The sequence below is a fragment of the Bombus vancouverensis genome, chromosome 12, assembly GCF_051014615.1.
Source record: "Bombus vancouverensis nearcticus chromosome 12, iyBomVanc1_principal, whole genome shotgun sequence".
In the NCBI taxonomy this organism is placed as follows: domain Eukaryota; kingdom Metazoa; phylum Arthropoda; class Insecta; order Hymenoptera; family Apidae; genus Bombus; species Bombus vancouverensis.
The window spans coordinates 5,092,577-5,113,676 of record NC_134922.1 but is presented as its reverse complement, the minus strand read 5'-3'; the positions used below and the strand labels follow the sequence as shown (position 1 = coordinate 5,113,676).

At 40.1% G+C, this 21,100-nt stretch overlaps 1 protein-coding gene across 2 annotated transcripts in view; it reads left to right on the top strand.

The window, feature by feature from the left end:
- Nucleotides 1–21,100, top strand: part of Myo10A (unconventional myosin 10A) — a 63,104-nt gene that overhangs the window by 13,126 nt on the left and 28,878 nt on the right. Inside the window, exons 3-26 of one of the 2 annotated variants that reach the window (XM_033341837.2) lie at nt 2,087–2,197; nt 6,042–6,130; nt 6,218–6,281; nt 6,361–6,470; nt 6,676–6,960; nt 7,221–7,398; nt 7,485–7,763; nt 7,854–8,183; nt 8,371–8,658; nt 8,741–8,898; nt 9,190–9,567; nt 9,883–10,226; nt 10,442–11,113; nt 11,327–11,598; nt 11,675–11,851; nt 12,280–12,733; nt 13,379–14,175; nt 14,883–14,987; nt 16,216–16,688; nt 16,788–17,072; nt 17,153–17,364; nt 17,442–17,637; nt 17,864–18,860; nt 19,252–19,494. In XM_033341837.2, the coding sequence (XP_033197728.1) occupies nt 2,087–2,197; nt 6,042–6,130; nt 6,218–6,281; nt 6,361–6,470; nt 6,676–6,960; nt 7,221–7,398; nt 7,485–7,763; nt 7,854–8,183; nt 8,371–8,658; nt 8,741–8,898; nt 9,190–9,567; nt 9,883–10,226; nt 10,442–11,113; nt 11,327–11,598; nt 11,675–11,851; nt 12,280–12,733; nt 13,379–14,175; nt 14,883–14,987; nt 16,216–16,688; nt 16,788–17,072; nt 17,153–17,364; nt 17,442–17,637; nt 17,864–18,860; nt 19,252–19,494 (7,497 nt within the window). The remainder of the gene's footprint in view (nt 1–2,086; nt 2,198–6,041; nt 6,131–6,217; nt 6,282–6,360; nt 6,471–6,675; nt 6,961–7,220; nt 7,399–7,484; nt 7,764–7,853; nt 8,184–8,370; nt 8,659–8,740; nt 8,899–9,189; nt 9,568–9,882; nt 10,227–10,441; nt 11,114–11,326; nt 11,599–11,674; nt 11,852–12,279; nt 12,734–13,378; nt 14,176–14,882; nt 14,988–16,215; nt 16,689–16,787; nt 17,073–17,152; nt 17,365–17,441; nt 17,638–17,863; nt 18,861–19,251; nt 19,495–21,100) is intronic. The other variant, XM_033341839.2, reaches the window with a different exon arrangement.

Sequence of the window (21,100 nt, the reverse complement as noted above, 5' to 3'; positions counted from 1 at the left end):
TCTCGAAAAGAGATTTTGCGAAGGTACAGCAAGGAACACGAAAATCCTTCAAAAATTTCCGAAGTCTTGCGTCATCGTTGGAAACGTACCGTGGATCTCGATAAGGATCAAGAAGAAAGACCAAGAACGCTACCTTCGATCGCTAAAAGATCACACAAGGACGCAACCAAGACGGCTCAAGCGACGCAGGGATTCAAAAAGATCTCCAGACAGGATATATTACGTAGAAGAGCGAGCGTGGATGTACCAGTAGGCATTTCTCGAGGAAGAAGTCACGGTGAGGAGAAGGTAGAAAGTTCAGAGGTGAAAGGTGCCACAGCGAAATCCTCCTCCAGTTTCCTAAAGAATGTCCCGAGGACGAGAAACCCTGGGTGGGGCAAAGAGGACGAGAGAGAGTCCAGGTCAGTCTGTGATTTCCTGGCAGTCACTAGCAAGCTGCAGGACATTACCCGCGGCCTTGTGCCGAGACCATCGACCTTGCCCAAGATAATTCACACGTCGAGATCTGTTAGAATCGGAGAAGATTGGGCCAGCCCTAGGCTGGCCAAGGATGCGGTGAGAAAAGAGCCGCCGGTCTACGGGAGAATACGAAGAAGAAAAACCTCTTTGCCATCCAACACTGGCACTCTAAGGGGTTCAATCGCGTCTTTGAGCACCTTGTCCAGGTATCCCAAACCTGGCAGCATACACGTGAGAGAAAGAGCCGTGGACGTGGAGTTTCGAACGACTACGAGACATCTTCGCGATCCAGTTCCTGACACGCCATATTATTCAGCGACGCTGCCTCTCGTTGACATGAAAACGAATTCCCAGCGAAATGCGATTTATGCCAAAGTGTCTCGAAAAACGTCGAAGAGCCTTCAGAATAACGATAACAAGACTGATTCGAAAGATGGTGTTGATGATAGGATCGAGGGTGAAGTAGACATCGGTCATAGGACCATGTCGCGCAAGAGGATCATCGAGAATACGAAGGACACCTACGGAGAGCGTAGCAGCTCGAAGACCGAAGACTCTGTCGAAATTCAAGCAGAATTTCAGTCAGAAAGTCAGTCGTATCAGAACAAGAACTTCGACGTGCGTGGAAAGAGAGAATCGGATGAGATCCACGTCGATCGATCGAAAGAAACAAACGCGGGTGTAAGTGGAGAAAGTGGAGTCGATAGACGCGATTCTCGAGCAGAGAGCAATTGGACGAAGTCTAAGGACGCGACCAAGAACAGATCCAAGTCTCAAGGCAGACCGACCGAAAACTTTCGCTCAACGCAACGAGAGACCGGTGCAGCGACCAGGTTGGCGACTACTCTTCCAAGTTATGTGAAAAGTTCGAGAAAGTGTTCGACCGAAAGCCCGCCAGAGATCGACTGTCACAAAAAATTGCCCAAGGAAACGGGTATCTCGTCGAAACAGAGCAAAGAGAGATCAAACTACGTGAAAAAGTCCGCGAGCAGTCATGTTAGGACTTACAGCGACGCAAACAGCGGTCGATCCAACTCACCGGTCACTACATCCTCGATTTTTGGATTTTGCACCGGCAAAAGGAAAGTTCAATCTTCGTCGAACACAACGAAGGTTGAAAGTGTTTCGATGTGTCCAACGTGGAACGTGGGAACGGTTAGCATCGCTTAGAAATGTTTTGACAAAAATATCTGTGACAATAATTACGTGTTTCTTTTGATCCCTCCTCCGAGATTGCGGTACGGAGAATTCCTGAGATTCTAAGCACGATTCTTGGCATTTTATTACACTGAATAATATCTACGTGATTGTATCGATGGAATTTCTTCATGGTATTTGTGAAGAAATTGTTAATGTTTCTATTTCCTTCCTCGAAGAAATTCTTTAAATATTCAGCATTATTTGGTTCCTACTTATACCTGGATGGCTAAAATTTTACTGAGAAATGTTATGAAACGCAGTCATAGCAAAAAAGTGAATTACAAAATTACAACGTTGTTCTTGGAATACATTTTCTAACGTTCAGTTTCTCCTACGTTTTTTCACGCGACTTTTATTAACAAACAGTGTTTCGAGATCATACATTTTCTATCTCAACCGGTCTCATACAAAATTATCTTTTTTTCAGGGTGAGTTGGTGTGGTTCGACCCTGGTGTCGGCCACGTGTTGCCAGGAGAGGTTTTAGAATACCACAGGGCTGCCAACGTCCTCTCCGTGCAGGCAGTAATCGCCGGCAAGGTACGAAATCAATTTACTCAATTTACTCTTGTAAAAAGTACGTTACTACCTGAATGAGCCGTTCTTCGAGCGCGATGACGACTGGGAGCAGGACAAGCTCGAAGCGTAAATTATTCGCGATTCAAACGATCGACCGGATAAGTTATGCAAGATCTGTGACACAACCTCGATTATGATGCATGAAGCAGAGACGCGTTCCTTGCGTCGACGTTCAACTTCGGTGATTGACTTCGCTCCTTTCTTTCATGACTGAATAGAAATATCAGATATTTACCGTTTGTCCCGTAGACGGGTTAACAATGAAACTACGCTCCACGTTATTATCACCAAGGGCCAGAGAAACCCCATAGACGTGTGTTAGAGAGTATACGCTAGTCAACAATACTAGTTGGCCACTTCGAGGCCAAGGAACAACCGGTTATTCTGCATTTCCTTAAAGCGAGTCTTGCTTCGGGCGGTCGGTCGACATTCTTACTATGTTCCATTGACTTTTTGCTAGTGTAATTTGGCGCAGTAACAATGGCAAACGGTGACTGCGAACTGCGCTGACCCGAGTTCCAGCGTGGGTGGTTGAAAATAGTTGAATTTATGGAATCGAATGGATTGCGGTTATGAGCTGGCACGACTTTCAGGCGATGTAAATGAGTCAAAGAATATTATTTAACGTGCTTGGATAAATTTATAGTTAATCAATTTCAGATAAAGGACGAACTTTTTCATTGTATACCACAAAGCTATAACTCTTTTTCATTTCTAATAAACACAATTTGAACATTGGATCTACCTCTATAACAAACAAAGAAAATATAGTGCTCGATGAAGAGTAAATAAGTCCATCATCATTAATATAACTAACGAAAATGTGAACAACGTTGTTAAATAACGAAACGTAACAGGTACAATATTTCATCGCTTAGTCATAGAAGAATATATTCCACAAACTCGTTCATAAATTCCAATTAAGTTGATCAACAACTCTCAAGAATGTTACAAACAATAGACACAGTGGTAGACAACGTTGTACCACATTCGTAAACGTGTCGCAGGAAGAGAAATGAAACGCGTTCGAGGAGAAACGAGAGTTTCCATGGTGGACACCCGATGCAGTAGTCAAATACGTCGGGTCTCGGCTAGAAAGTCGAATCAAGCGGCGAATGCCGTGCATACTTGGTGAAATACCGCGAAATACTTCCGTGAAAGTGGCCTACAGTATCTCGGAAAATTAAGTCTGCCGGCTGACAGAACGATGTATCGATCACTGCGTGAAAGTGCATACGAAAAGGGGCAGCATGCCGGCTGCTTGCAACACCTTCTTGCACTTTCAAGCTCCAAGGACACCGTATTGCCAACAATCTTGTCTCCGAGTTTTTCGCGTCTCAGTCTTTCACTTTCGTGAATTCGCGTTTCTTCTTTCACTAGCATCGTTAAAAGAATGATTTGATAGTTTCGATGAGGTAACTCGATGGTAGTCTCTTGCACATACTGTGAACGTTAGATTCGCTAATTTCTTTGTGTCGATAATAATCAGTTTCACTTTAGTCCACTTTTCGTTTATGATCGCGCTCAACATATGAAAAGTTTGTTCGTCGTTAACGTGTTTTTCCCTGAAATGTAAAATAGAATTACACAGTGCGCTGTCAGTGATAACAATCGTAAATCGTGCATCGTCTCTGGGAAGCGTTTAAGTCTGACGTATTCAACGCACGGAGTTAATTGCACACCCTGTCTGCTACCGGCAAAGAAATTGCCAAGTTTCTTCTTCAGCGAAAATCTCATCCATTGTTCTCCTTAGATATTATTTCACTTCGACGTTACAAGTTTCGATAAATTGATACGTCAAGTCACAACGTACCGAATTTCTTGACTGTAAAAAGAAGGATAGGACAATCAGGATCTTCTGCAATTTTATTCATAACAAACGACAAACGTAGGTCGTAGACGAGCAGCTGGATTTAGTATCGATTATTTTTCTATGCACTCGTGTGCCTTGTATTCGATTTCTCGATGCATTGTCGTGCATCGGTAGCGGAGTCCAGTTCAACGGTGTCCCATTATAGATAACGATGCACAGAGGCGTAGAAATGAGACATTTATAATTGTATTACATAGACATTACGTAATAGTGTCACATTTGTATTCTGTTAATTGCGCAAATATTACCAGTTCGCGTCTGGTAATAACAATGATTCATTGCACAATGTTGTGATATGCTAATAAAAAATAAGCTGTAACATGTGATACGCTTCCTTCTTCTGTTAATTACTTGACGCGATTTACTATCTTTTCGTAAAGAAACAATTAGTATGAAACTTTAGTACCCGATATCCATTTGAAAATTAATTCTAGGGTACATCTGTAATTAAGGTCACAAAATGTCAAGAGGAAAAACACGATCTCGGTGGTTAAAGTCGATCTTGGAATGAATGACGAAATATTTTGATATCTTTCCTATTGCTGCGGCGAAGTTCTCTTAAACTAGCATGCGAAAGGACGCTTTCAATTCATCTTCATAGCACCATGAAGAATTCGAGAGTTCATTAAAACCTGGTAACGGAATTAGTTTCTGTTTACTACGACGTATCAAGCCAGCAGAACGTTCCGTATCCTTCCGCTGAATCGCGTTCCCTCGTAATCGTAACGCGGCGACGCCAATGGAATTGCAACTGCAAACTCAGGCAACCCGGTATCCGGTTAAGTCTCATGTGAGTGGCTTTCGCGTCTTATGTGAATACGCGCGAATCTTCCTTTTTTATCGTGCATTCTCTCCGGAGATCGGGTCGCAACCGTCGAGAAAATCAGGCAAAAAGTTGCTCGAAGAAACACACTGTCGAGAAACTTCTAGCACCGATGGATCAAAATAACCAACTTTGGGGAACTTCTCTTTCGAACGTCTACGAATAGTGAAAAACAATCGTCAAGTAACATACGTCAACAAACGTTCTTCTGCGAATTATTTCACGACTAGTTTTCTCGTCAATTTACTAATGGCCGAAGTAGCAGATTACAATCCTAATGTTTCTATAATTTATGAAGAATCGGAATCATCGTCTTCGTACGTGGCTGCTGCTTCAGACATAGGAGATACAGACGCAGTGAATCCAGAGAGCAACTGCACAGACAAGCTCTGTTCCGATTCAAGAGGGGAACTGGTCAAACATTCTACATGCCAGTGTCAGAAATTTGCTACGGAGTCGCCGAGCTATGATGTTCCTGTTCAAAAGTCAAGGTTACGCTCGAAGGAAAGTGTTTCCAGCCGTAAGGACGACGATGTGTGCATGTGCACTCCGCGACAAGGCTTCGTTGAGGGACATTACAAAATGACGAAGTCGTTGTTGAAGAACTTAAAGTCAGTCGCGGATGGTCAGAATCTGAGAGAAGATTTTCTCGAAGAATCTCACGATGGCTCGAGTAACTTCTTCACGGCCTCGTCCATGTTTTCTTGCGAGTTTTTACGGTTCTATCCGAGGGATGGCGAAAGCAATGACAGTAGCAGGTTTTCGAGAAGACAAGGCACGGGGAGAAGAACGAGGGCCAACGAAGCAATCTTGAGGCCGAAGACAAAGAAGACGCCGGGAACCTTGACGTATCTCTGCCTCCGTGTGATCGACGAAAATGTAATGCGGTGCGAGAAAATATTCGAGATCGTTTGAAACAACGCGAAGGAGAAAATTCTTCTCGTATCAAAGTTCTTTAACATCGAAAAGACTAAGTAGAGCCAAAAAATTAGAAATTGCTGGTGATCGAGGTTGAAGTCGTTATAAGCTGTATACTGTTTTATTTAAGAAAACTGAACGTTTATGATTATGCGAATAACAATTCGTTAATTGGTCTTGTTATGTTTCAGCCTCAAATCTTCACCCTCACTAATTTAAGTGGAGTAAAACCAAGGCAGGATCTTGGACAGAATGGAATCGAAGACATGATTCAATTAACGTGAGTTTTATTACATTCACTGTTATATGAATTCTCTGTGTCGGGTAAAATTAATTGCGTTACTCTGAAGCACCATTGTAATTACAGCGACTTAAACGAAGCTTCTCTATTATGGAATCTCAAGATTCGTTACGACAAGGAATTAATATACGTATGTTTCTTTTCATTCCTTCCTCTCATTAACACCAAGCGTTATTATAAATTCAATGAATATTTTTCCTGAACGACAGACATACACGGGGAGCATCTTAGTGGCGGTGAATCCTTATAAAATGTTCGATATTTATGGCCTGGACCAAGTAAAACTTTACGAAGGACGAATACTTGGCACATTGCCTCCGTGAGTTACAAACGTTCCACTTATAACTCGAGTAATAAGAAAGTAATGGCTTTTCACACTCTAATGAATTCAATCTCCAACAGAATTTCAATTTTACGGAATAATCTTTCTTGTCTTATTTATACGATATCTTTTTTTTTCATTTTTCTCCTACTGTACGATATTCTGTATTAATAGAAACAATTTCACATCGATGTAATTTCAGTCATCTGTTTGCCGTGGGTTCGTCGGCGTACAGTCAAGTAACTGCTGCAAATAATGCTAGCGCGAATCAAGTGGTCGTTATTTCCGGCGAATCCGGTTCAGGAAAAACGGAATCCACGAAACTCGTAATGCAATATCTAGCCGCTGTTAATCGCGCGCCAAACAATCTCGTTACCGAGCAAATTCTCGAGGCGACGCCCCTGTTGGAGAGCTTCGGAAATGCAAAAACTCCCAGGAACGATAACAGCAGCAGATTTGGAAAATATTTAGAAGTTTATTTTAGAGAGTAAGTAGTTGGAAATTTAATATACAAATTGAACTTCAAAGGCGTATAATTTAAATAAAATAAAAAAGCAAAATATTGGCAATAAATAATTTTCGAACACCCCGTATATTTAAAAGTTCATAAATATCAACCTAATTAAGATATTAACAAAATCCAAGCGGCTGTGTTAGAAAATGAGAGATATTTATCGCACAATCGTACGTATAAAGAGAAATTATCCGCTGAAGATTTAATTCAATTAATTCACCAATTATTTTCAGCGGAGTGATAGTAGGGGGAAGAATAACTCAGTATCTCCTAGAAAAAAGTAGAATAGTCACGCAAGCGCCAGAAGAAAGGAACTACCACGTATTCTACGAGCTCCTAGCTGGTCTCGATCAACAGCTCAGGGATAAATACGGATTGCTGACACCTGATAAATACTTCTATTTAAACCAGGTGATTAAAGCATCGAAAATCACAATTTAGACGAAACTAACATTTTTTTGAAACACATAAATCTAACGACAACGTCGATTTACCAGGGCGGAAATTGCGAGATCGATGGGAAGAGCGACACTCAAGACTTCAAAGCTCTTTTATCCGCCATGCAAGTTTTGGGATTCACGTCCGAAGAACAAGACACGATTTTCAAAATCCTGGCCAGCGTGTTACACCTTGGAAACGTGTACTTTCACCGAAAGCAGATGAGACACGGCCAAGAAGGCGTGGAAGTTGGCTCTGACGCCGAAATTCGTTGGGCTGCTCATCTTCTTCAAGTCAATTCCGATGGGATCATCAGAGCACTCACGACCAAAACGACGGTAAGTAAGAAAATAAAATAAAATAAGAAAAAAAGAAAATACTTGCTCTGGATTTCTATTTAACTCCAAGATAATCGAGTTCCTTTGTAGGAAGCGAGAAACGAGAGAGTTTTCACGGCGCTGAATATCGACCAGGCTCTAGACGCCAGAGATGCCTTCGCCAAGGCTTTGTACAGTTCGCTGTTTTCCTGGTTGGTCGCTCGTGTTAATCACATCGTCTACAAAGGAACGAAACAGACCGCCGCGATCTCGATACTCGATATATTCGGGTTCGAGAATTTCACAGAGAACAGCCTCGAGCAACTGTGCATCAATTACGCCAACGAGAACCTTCAGTTCTATTTTAACAAGCATATATTCAAGTTGGAGCAGCAAGAATACGCCAAGGAAAAAATCGATTGGACGACGATTAATTATACTGTGAGTGAAAGTTGCCTCGACGTGTCGATTAATTGGTTCGATTATCTTTAGACAAATAAGCTGATGGATTTCTATCGGGAAAAATACGACTCTTGGATCGCTTGAAATCGATACGAGGCAGTGATTAATCACTCAACTTTTTATTGTTTTTCATAACCAAGGAATCTTTTGTTGTATACCTATACAGGACAATCTGCCGGTCATACATCTTATAGCGAAGAAACCAGTCGGGATTCTTCATCTCCTTGATGACGAGAGCAATTTTCCTAAAGCGACTGATCATTCGTTCCTAGAAAAATGCCATTACAATCATGCTTTGAGCGAACTGTACTCGAGACCAAGAATGAGTTCCGCAGAGTTCGCAATTAAACACTACGCTGGCCAAGTTTGGTACAACGTCGAAGGTTTCTTGGATAAAAATAGAGACACGCTGAGACCGGACGTTGTAGAATTACTAATAAGCAGCAAAATATCCGTAAGTTTTTCTCTATTCCAGGGAAACGACTGCTCGTTATGAAATTCGTTAAAGTTTCAATCAACGACTGATTCCTTTTCAGATGGTTAGCAAGATGTTCCAACATGTAAGGACAGCTCACGAAGCCAATAAAACCATGAATAAACCAAATGGTAGATTCGTCACCATGAAACCAAGGACACCAACCGTATCAGCTCGATTTCACGATAGTCTACAGCAACTTTTGGATTCCATGTCTCAGTAAGAATATATAAAATTTCACTGTACATCAACGAAGTTACGACTCTGCCCAATGCTCTACTTCTCGGATAAGCAATGAAGCATTAGAAATATCATGCAAGTGATTTACATTGTCAAGACTTTCACGAAAAAATTTCCATAGTTAATCTCGTGGCGTTAAGCAGATATTAAACTTAACGAGATTTCACTTCCTCGAATTTCTAGATAAATGTATGATTATGGAAATTAAGTCCGGGTGGAGTTGTACTTTTCTCTTTGTTGTTCTTCTAATTGTTTGATCGTTTGTTTCAGATGTAATCCATGGTTCGTTAGATGCATCAAACCTAACACGGAGAAGGCACCAATGAAATTCGACATGCCCTGCGTGCTCGAACAATTGCGTTACACTGGAATGCTCGAGACGATTCGTATTCGGAAAACTGGTTACCCCGTTCGACTTCTTTTTGGACACTTCGTGGACCGATACAGATACCTCGTTTCCACGCACCTGCCTAGAGGTGCACCAAATAAGGAGCTTTGTCGCATCATTTTGGACAAAGCTGCACCAAAAGATGCACAATCCCAATATCAACTTGGACTCACCAGGGTATTCTTGAGGGAGTCCTTGGAAAGAACTTTGGAATACAACAGAGCACTGATCTTGGAAAGAGCTGCCATAACCGTTCAAAGGTAAAGTATTCAGTAAAATTTAATTTTTACGAAAGACGAATATTGATAGTTAATTTTTGAATGCTTCAAAATTTATAATATAATTTAATTAACTGCGTTATGCCCCTTTTTTCTCTTTTAAAAGACGGTTTCTTAAGTTTCAGAAAAAATAAAAGAATCATTGCTAATTTTATGCTCGAGTTGATGAAACATTGAAAGACTTCTTGTTCACTGGAACGAGAGTGAAATTGGAACATAAAAATTAGTGAGCCGTTGCAGGATGATATAATATTGTATAATTATGTTTAATTATGAATTGTCTGATAATGAGTGCAGGTACACGAGAGGATTCCTCGCGAGAAGAAGATTCCTCAACATCTCACGAAGCACGGTGTTGATCCAAGCTGTTTATCGTGGCTATCACGAAAGGAAGAAGTTCAAGGCGTTAAAGAAAGGTGTACTTATGGCGCAGAAGATATACAGGGGGAAGAAACAGCGTGAGAAATTCCGAGTGCTGAAGGAGGAAATGGCGAAGAGGGCAGAGATCGAACGTGCCAGTAAGGAACGAGCTAAAGCGAAACAACAAAGAGAAGAACAAGAAAGGACTTCTAGAGCTGTGGCTGGTGTTAATCATTTAGAAATCCCGGCTGAACTAGCCTTCATCTATAGTAAACTCGACGGTATTTATCAAAATATTCACTTAATTTTATTAAACATAAAAATGACTAAACATAGAAGTTAAAATAATTGTATGATAGCTCGTCCTTTTTTATATTTGCTGTTATAGCTTTAAATTCAATTCCATGAATAGCAAGTGTTAATAAAAAAGAGCTGATGAAATTTAAATTTATTTAATTTTACTTTAATGATTAAACTTCAATATCTATTATTACAGATTGGCAGCCCACGCATACAGAAAGGAATCTTTTAAAAGTTGTCGGTCAAGTGATACCCATGCATCACAATTATAGTCTGCCAAACGACATCGATCAGCATCAGTTTTCCAAATTTACCAACATCTATTTCAAGAGTCATATTTTCGGTATGAAACGAGAACCAATAAAGACACCGTTCCTGGCGAAAGCTCGAGACCAAGATTATACAGATTCATTGATGATCTTCAAAATGATTCTTCGTTTCATGAATGAGAATAACTTGAGTGGTAAAAGAGAACAGGCATTAGGTGATTATATCGTGAACAAAGGAATCGTCAATGAGAAACTGAGAGACGAGATCCTATGTCAACTGGCCAATCAGACGTGGAAAAATGAAAACGATGCTAATAAGGAGAGAGGCTGGCTGTTGTTATCGAATTGCTTGTCAGCCTTTCAACCCAGCCCCACTCTATTCAAATATTTTCTAAAATATGTATCTGATCATGCGTATGACGGTTACAAAGCTTATTGTCAAAGGAAACTTCTGCAAGGAGAGAGAACGATATTTAGAATAATGAGTAACAATCAACAAATCGTTCAACACGTTCCAAGAAATTATCCTCCATGCGTGTTGGAATGGAGAGCGAACAGAAATCGCGTGAACATGGCACTGAGCGTAGGATTTTATGATGGTAAGTTGACCCTGAATAAAAGAAATTGAAAGGAACAAGTTTCTGAATTTATTTATAATCTCAACTCTTGAAAATAGAAAATAAAGTTTCAGTATCACGGTTTTACCATGGAAGACGAAAGAAGGTTTTCGATTTGTAAAGTTAAACTTGAAATTTACTAAATTACAAGATATTTTAAGACTGTTAGAATTAACGAGTAATAATTATTTCCAGGCGAAACAGTGACCTGTGCAGTGGACTCCTGGACAACCTGTGAAGAATTAGCCAATCTCGCTGTTCACAATCATGGCGTTGATAATTCAGGATGGACTATAACTCTGTGGAACCAGTTGGATGGTCCCGATGCCATTGTAACTGAAACCAACGGTTTCGACTACGTTCTGGACTTAATTTCGGAAATGGAACTAGCACCAGCGTTCCCTGCTGCTAAACACATGTTCCTAGAACAACGAAAGAACAGCTTTCCTCCCATCAAGAAGCGTGAAGTGAGTGACCGAGTGCTTTTAGTAATCAGTTTCCTGGTATTCGATGGTATAATAAAATTCTCGCTGGTTTATTTAGCACGCGCACATAATTCGCGAGCTGGAGCAGGAAATAGAACCACCGGTTCTAAAAACCTTCCAGCCCCTTGAGCGGAAACCAGTATCGAAGGTTATGGATAAACCTGTCGAACCAGAAATTCAATCGCCTAGAAGACCGGCCGTTCCTCCGCCACAGCCTCCTGTCACGAAGCCATCGGTAAATTTTATTTCGTTCCTGATTTACTCTAAATTATTGAACGATATCGCTTCGAGCCAAGGAAATTCTTTTTACTGATCTAATACTGATCTTTTATAGATTGGAAATTTATGGAAGACCAGTAATATGAATCTCGAAGAGATACCAAAAATCACTATATTTATTAACCTTCTATATTGGCTCGTGACTCGAAGTCATGTTAATTAACATGAAATCAGTTACGCGTTTACGTTGTATGAGATTTTAGTTTAGTTGTTTATGGCTATACTTATTATAATACTTTACTTAGTATAGTATTTTATGATCTCCTATTAAACTAGAACTAAACGATCGTTTTATATTAATTGATAGCTCTCAAATTTCTAATTAAAGAAATTACTGCGATCTATTACAACTCTGTTACTGAACTTTTAACGTTTATTGTTTAGGCGAGGAAACAGTCTCACGAAGCTATGTTGGAAAGCACAACGGAGACTGGTCTATCGCGAAAGTCCGCTTTGAACGACAGATACTTCGAAAAAGAGAAGCAACGTAGCCGTAGTTTGGACAATCTACTCCAACCTGAAGTGGTATCTCCTCCAGTGAAGCTAGCGAATCTTGGTTTATCCTCGTCGAAATTGAACGAACGCTATCACAGTCTTGAAAGGATTGGTGAAACGTCTGCTGTTAGTAACGCGGAGTATATGTCAAGGAGTGAAATCACGCAAGAGAGGAAATACAGTAGAATAACTAGGACAACAGAACCAAACATCGAAGAAGAAGACTTAACGATCGACTTCGAGTATCCCGATATTCAATCTGTTAGTCAGACCGGCAGATCTGAAGACGATAAAAGCAGTTACATTAGATCGCAAACTAGGTTCATCAAATCTCAATATCCTGGTAAGTGCAGGCATTAAAAATTATTTGCATTAACAGCTATCGACTACTAAAATATAGTACTTGTATCAAAGAAATCAGAGTGGCAGATATAAGAAAAACCATATGAAGCAAAGCAAAAGCCTTCATCCATATACTTTAACAAAAATAATTCAAATCTTTAGAAATACACCGTCGCAAATTTATACTTCGTTGTAATTATATGCAAAATTACGAACTGGTTATTTTGAATTTTCTAGTAATTCTAGTTTTAAACTTGCCCAACATTTACATTTCTTTATACTTATGTGGGGGTAGTTAGTACGTGAGGTTTAAAGGACGAGATTGCTCGTTGTTGAATCAGTCGAATATATTTAAAATAATAAATTAGTATACAGATAATGTTCGCAAAGACGCTCGTACTAACCGATTCGCTAAGACAGTGTATAAGTCGTAAAATAGGATCGGTAATGACTCGTTAATTAGATTAATTAGAACTGGTTGATAACTGATCGACAACTGACTGTAACTCATTTCCTTGCGATTGCGTCCACTTATTTATTTTCCGCGATTTGAATTGACCTCTTACTCATGTGCCGCTACATTTACCTAACAGCAGAATATCTTCTGCTTAGAACAAGTAAAGGAAAGTATCCCTCTATTTTAAAGGTAAACGAGCGCTGCCCGGCAGTCAGTCGAGTCGTGCATACATCGAGAAGAGTGAATACGGCGTAAAATCCTCGGCCATGTCTGACACAAGCGAAGCTCCTTCCTTGGCATCGCACGTGAGACGAGTCAGGGTACCTAGTCAAGCGTCGGACGTGGATCAGTTCTTAGACGAGTTGTTTATGCCAGTTCTGGATGGAAACTTGGACGAGTTGTCTGACGCCAGAAGCTTGGCGGCTAGTATTAAAGGCACAAAGGGTGACAGGTCCCAGAGTGATGCCATAATCCTTGAGAATTTAGAGAAGCTCGACAGCCAAGTAAAAGAACTCAAAACTGTGGAAGATTTCATCGAATCGATCATAAAGAGGAATGAAAATGAAGTCATCACAGCGAAAGAATTGTCTGGGAAGATCAAAGGCGGGGGTAATATGGATATACCGAATCAGAACACGAATTTTAACTTTGGTGCCATTACACCAGGAATGATGTCGCCGCCTATGATGATGCCAATGTTCAGTACACCTCAACAAGTGCCACCAGCGCAGAGTACTAACATGAACATGGGTCCTGGATTCATGCCAATACCGATTTACAGTATGCAAGGACTGAGTCTTCCTCAGTATCCAAATTCACCGCCTAATCAGAGCAACGACATGATGGCTTATCAGCAGAATCTGCAACGAGCGTTCCTGCAGAGTGCCATGGCGCAGAATATGCAGATTCAGCAGCAATTGCTGGCACAAAATCAGGCCCTTCAACAGCTGCTTGTACAGAGCCCTCAGAACTCGTCGCAACAACCGGTGAGAAATTGTCTGATAAATTACTGTTGTCTAATAATGACACATGTTGGGACACGAAAGATCTTTTCGATTATTTTCTGGGGCAATGAATGAATATTTTCTAAGGTATTTCTTACGCGTGTAAATAGACATCTTATCTCTGTGGGATCGTTAATTTTATATCAACTTGATTTCCGTTGAAAATGGTATCGAAATTCAATCAGTATTATTGGTTTAATTTAGTAGTAAAAATGACGATTCCCTCGTGAAAATTAATTTTGTATTAATGCTTACTGCATGTATAAGTGTATCTTCAAGTATAATACTCAGGTACCACAAGTAGACTTGTCCCAGAAAATAATCGTGAAAATAGAAATGAAATATATCTCGAACACAAGATTACACACTCTCTGTACAGACAAACTTTGATACTTACTTAAATCTTGGCCCAACACAGCGTTACCTTATCGCACAATATTTCTGACGGATGTCGTAACATCTATATAAGCTGAGAATTGCATGTTAAATGTCATCACAGCGAATGGATAGCCGTCATTTTCGTGCGTCACTTTCACGATCACATAACTAAGTACTAACACGACCGGTGTTGCGCAACACTGCACAAACAGCTTCAGTGTTTGCGATCACTCACCAATAGACAATCATGTCCCTCTGGGACGATCCTGTGGGCTTTTGAGCCGCATCGCGGCATGGGTGTGTGTTTCCAGGGCACGGCGTTGTCCGCAGGCCCCTCCAGTATGAATCTTGTCCCCCCAGCCCCTCAAAACGGTGCCCAAATGGGGCCTAATGATTCTATTGGACGCTACTCCAAGGTACCTACTGATTTCATCTAACGAATAAAACAGTCGATCGATTCACGCCAGTGATAACTTCGACGATACTTAAACACTATGACGATCGGTGACGCATCAATTGCGTCGTGATTGATAATTCTAATCAACCCAATAAATTAAAAAGTTTAACAAAAATGAATGATATTACAAATGTAAATTTCCTAAAATTTGCCTTCGAATTTATGGAATTCGTGAAAATATGTCACTTATATATTGAGAAATTTAACATGATTATTTTGCTTTCTGAGAATCTCAGCTATCAATACCTAATTCGTGCGTCATATTTGCGTCATTCCAATATTAAAATTGTTTCGAACTAAAAAAATAATTTTTTATCTTTTTTCTCGCTTTCATTGTTTACTATTTCAATTTCTCAGAATTATACCGCGTGTTAGACTAAATCGATCTTTTTACGCGTGAAACGTTCATTTTTAGTTAAGTAATCGACGTTAACAGATTTATTTATTTATTTGTTACTTTCAGCTTCCTATTCTCAACATATTCGAGATAATAAAAAAATCATATTTCGTTCATTCTTGGTGGAAATAGCCGGTCACTGGTGAAAGTTACGCTCGAAACTAGCCGGTCGTCATAGTGTTGAACGATTTGTTGATAGATCAATGTATCTCTAAATGTTGTAACATATGTTAAAAGAAATTAATTGGTTGTGGGAAAAATTTGATTAAGTCGAGTGGTACAGTGGTGTGAGAGGACGTGGGTTCAAGAAACTCTCGTTGCTCGAGTACAATAATAACGCATTACGAAGGATAGTTATTATATTTGATTATTCTTCAAGTGGTTAATGACCAACGTAGTTTAATAGAAGCAACTAGTCTATAATTACTTGCTACTCATATTAGAAGGTCGTATTACGTTGGTCTAAAAAGGAGATAAAATCCATCCGATGATGAGTCACTTTCCTTTGCAATTCTCGAGTTGCATTCACCTTTCTCTTACGTGAAAGATATTATCAGCAAAGAAATATTGGACTGGAAATGCACGAGATTCGTACGAGTCTACAATTTTTCACAGCACTGTACATAAGCACCACAAATAAGATCATTTCGAGCATGTTTATAATTACGTTGTATAATACTTTATAAATGATCGTTAACTTAATTGGGAACTGTCTAAAAAAAATTGTAACATAGATCTACTCGAGTAATGGAAGAAAGAAGAATTACAGAATGGCATTTGAAATTGCTAGGTATCGTTTAGAGAACCAGAAGATGGCGAACTTTGGTCGACAGAGAAACAAGGAACGCCACAATCGTCGACGAACAATCAGCGACAAGAGATGACGGTGAAAGCTCAAATTCATCGATCTCAAAGTCCACCACGAAAGAATTCAGAAATCGTCAGGAAGACCAGTGTGGAATACGCGGTGAGAAAAGTTAGCGTCGACAGAAAAATTGGTGATAAAAAGTCACCCGGTGTCACGGATCCTAAGAGACCTAATTCCAACAAGAACAATGTACAAAGTAATTTCACGAACGTGTTGAGTGAATTAAAAAATCGTAAGAGCAGCGTCGACAGTAATTTGTCGAGCTCAAGTAATAACAAAGGTGTGCCACCCCCGCCACCTATGCCACCACCTTTGGAGTCCCATGATCCTTCCGAATCGAGGCCTTTTCTCGATCCTTACGGAAGAGCTAAGACAGTCCGAATTGGCAAATGGAGGTGAATAATTTAAATAATTTTACATAATCGAAGATAATATTCGATTTTTGTTTTCTTCTCGTTCGTTTTGCTGATTATTCGTTTGTATGTTCATCTTAGATGGCCTCCACCGAGTGACTCGAACGAGAATCAAAGTCAAGACAGCTTCATAGAGTTCAAAATGCGCCAACAGCAACAGCAACGCAAAATTACACCACAGTATCAAGAATACAATCAAGGTGACGGTGAGCCAAGCACAGAGGGTGGCGTAGAATGGGAAGAATTTGAAATTGAAAATATCGTCGAGAACAATGAGAAGACTGTGATGAATCACGCACCACCTCCAGTCACGAAACACGAGAATGGATACAAAGAGGAAGGGGAAAAGAAAAAGAAAAAGTCAAAGTACGATGGCTTTTTCTTGATTATATAATTTTCTATTATACTTAATAATCAGCCTTGACGTTCAATCGATATTTCTTCAGATCCGCGTTAGAAGTAGGTGCACAAAGGCCATCGCCAGGAAGTATTGGAAAATTGAAGCTCAGCTCGGAGATGAGACAAAGATTGGAAAAGGTGACAGCTAATCATAGCGTGAGATCTACGAAAACCACCGAGAAACCAGCTCTTCCACGCGAAGATGGTAAAGTGAAACGCTTGGAGGACAATAGAAAGCTTCTGCTTGAACAACAATTAGGTATTTTTTTGAAAAATTCTTCTAATGATTAGAAAATGAATAAGCATGATTTGGTAATATTCTTTGACATGCTAAAGGAGGACGTTGGGACGATTATGCATCGACAGCTGATGACACGCAAAGCGTCACTTCGAAAGGTACGACCGACATGATGACTCAAGCGCAAGTTGTCAGGACGCAAATAGAAAGAATGGAGAGACCTGTCCCACCTCCGCTTCCGGTGACACCTCCGCAACCCCCTAGTCCCCGAGGTGGAAGCATGTATAGCAATAGGTATTCTTTTCTTTTTTTTTTTACTATGCGGTATTTATTAACATATTGCCTCACACTTGAAACTCAACATTTCTGCCTTTATCGACTGGTCTTTTCAGTATACAAAAATTTAACATCCTTTGCAGCACCAAGTTAAGATTTTACGATTTTCTTAAATCCAATTTCAAATATTTATAATTTTTAAAATATACAGAATTAATTTTATTCAAATATTCTCCTGAATCAGTCAATCCGGAGTACCACAGCCCAGATCGCCTCCAGCGCCAGTGGAACCAAAAGCTCGCGATTCCTTCAGAACATCCCCCGACTCGGAGGCTTTCGAACATTTTTCCAAGACTCAACGCGACATGTTTAGTCAAAGCAGAGACATATTCGCATCCCAACAGCATCTGAGAGAAACTCACGAATACAGAAACGACTTTGACAAGTCCAGGTCCCAAGATCAGAAGTCCAAAGACTTTTATGGAAAGGATAGCACTGACCTAGCCAGTTCTGCCAGAGACAGAAGTTCCGACTTCGACTCTCGTCGCGACTTGAATTCCGACATCTTCGATCCCAAATACGCCAGAGACATATTCGAAAACACGAGTTCTAAGAGAGACCCCTTTGGAATGACCAGAGACGTTTCTCCAAAGTCGAGAGACAGCTTTGGCATGCCATCGTCGCGAGACTTTGGCCTGATGCCAAATACGCGGGAATCTTTCGCTGCTGTTCGACAAAGTTTCAAAAAATTGGATCGTGACGTGGACAGAAGATCCAGCGTCGCCTCGACTCATCGTACTGATAAAATGGAAAGGATCGAAATCGAGGAATGGCCCGAATTCCTCAGACCAGTAATGCCACCGGCAGAGAAGCCAGAGATAGAAAAGGTTCAAGAAGTTGTCAACACGAAGCTCTATCCTCAAACGTCCACGGCTCATTTTACGTACAACAGAGTCACATGGACGTTGAGGGTAAAGAAAGAGGTGTTCGCCCCTAACGAAACCTTAAACAGCCCTCTGGCACTTCATCTAGTATTTTGTCAAGTAGCTTACGACGTTCTTGCTACATCTAGTATTCGAATTACAAAGGAGGATAGACAGAATATGCTCAAGATGTTGGATAATTATGGTATCAACTTGGACAACCTGCAGAGCACTCAGCACAAGATTACTATAAAGAAGAACGTCGTTGATATGGCCAAACAATGGCCACTGTACTTTGCCAGGATATTCCCAGTATCGGTGAGTAAACTATTTCTCTCACGATTTACTACGAATCGGAATGAACAGAAAGTCTGGTGCATTCGCTTCGCACTTTTTAGCTTCGGCTAGTTGCACATAATAATTATCGTGCATGATGTTTATACATGGCTAATCACACGTGGCATTCCCGAATGGAAAGTCACGAGAAGAAAATGTATCGGTTGAATTAGAATCGTTCGGCCGATTGTTGGAGCACAAAGGTTTCGTTGTTTGCTGAAGTCTGAGGTGCTATAGAGTGAAATAGTATGATCGTTGAAAGATATTAGAATGTTTTCTTGTCATTTGTATCATTTTTGTCTACTATGTTAACTGAAATTTATTTTAATCCGTTTAATTAGCTAGTAATTTAGTTTAATGATATTCTATGCAGATTGGCCCTCAACATCCCGAAACCCAACACGTGGCAGTGTCCCATCATGGTCTTCGACTCATAAAACGTACCCCGAATGGTGATTTGATCATTTTGGAGACATTACCTCTAGAGGATATTGTGTCAGTGAGTTCTCCCAGGGTTGGAGTATGTATAATGCAAATTGCATCTGGAGTCAGGCTACCCTTACATACAAATCGAGCACCACAGCTGACAGAGATGATTAGCACATACATCAGAATGGTGAGTAAAATCTTTTTAATCTAACATTTCTATCTTTCTATTTCGTTTATTATATAATTAATTATTTATATATAATTAAATTCATATAACGTAACGAGATTAACAACGTAATCATTGTTTTTACTAGAATCGATCTTTCTATAAAGCAGCACATTCTGTACATAAAAAAAAAGATAAGAGAAAATTAAAAATTTGTGTGGTAAATCACGGTTGATCGACTTCCATTTTATCATTTAATTACATCTTTCTTTCAGAAAGTATACAGACAGAAAGTATGTTTTGTAACCGTTACTTGCATCAATCTGCGTTTTAAAATACTCATATAGTGTAGATCTGTACATATTTACGAGTAATTTTGCACTGTACGAGTAAAAAGCAACTCGTACAGAACTAATTACCATTCGTTCAGTTCTTTTACTTTACTCTACAAAAGCATTGCGTTCAATATGTTATAATAAATGCTCAAACACATATAGATATATGTTCCAGCAATATTCTATGGAATTCTATGGATGTAGGTTAATTTTATTTGAATAGATCAAGTAACGATTAATTCTACAGTATACGAATCTCGTAATTAATGGCAAATATATTTTAAACTTCTAATTCGTTCCCTAACTCAACTACTACAAGATTCAGGAATATTTAAAAATCTCCATTAAGTCGTCTTCATCCATCTAATGAACTTAATTGAAGTCTGTCTTCCAATCTTCTCGTTTTACCTCTGGTTCAAACACAAAACACTTCCACGCTGTTACTTGTCACTGTACAGCTTTAATTATCCAATCGTATTCATTAGAACAGTCATTCAACAGATAAATTAACGATCTTCACAACACTATGCCCGCTCTATCGCGGAGAGCTAATTGCTTTAAGGTTCGTCGAAATTATTCAAATTACCCGATTCGAAATAAAGACAACTTTATCAATTCTTGAACAAAAATCCTTCGAGGTTTCTATGCTTATCCTCATTCATCAAGCTACTTGACGACGAGTAATCTAACACATGTTTGCTACATGTACAACATGATACTTTTCTTCAGACCAAGTAACTCGATTAGTATGAAAACAAATTTGAAGCGAAGTAATTTGACTAATCTGAAGGAGGTTTTGCATTCGTTATCCCGTGCATGGTAGCAGAACGAAACTGCCGAGATCCTCGAAGGTCGGCGGCTGTGTTCGGAACTTGCGCAATTAATCGCAGACACGCTGCCTAGGTGAAGTAACGCGATCGCACGTGTGGAAATCGGTACGCGGCTGTAATAAGCGGTCCACGAGGGATAACGACGAGGAAAGGCAAGCCTGGGGCCGTGCGTCCAACACCAACGACAGACATCGCATTCCACCGCGATAATGCGTGGGTAGCGGAAAGCAAACCCACGATTTCCTCGAGAAAAGACGATCCTGGATAACGACGTCCCGGGGGAAATGTCTACGCGTGTCGCTACAGCGTAGAAAAACGGAATCATAGCCCCGAGCTTGACATAATATACCTGATAGCTCCGTTAGGATGAGTTTTAACCTTCAGCCTAATATTCCGGCTAGCAAAGACGTGTATAGGGTTGATCAATCATTCCTGAAACGAACTGGATGTTCCTACGATTTT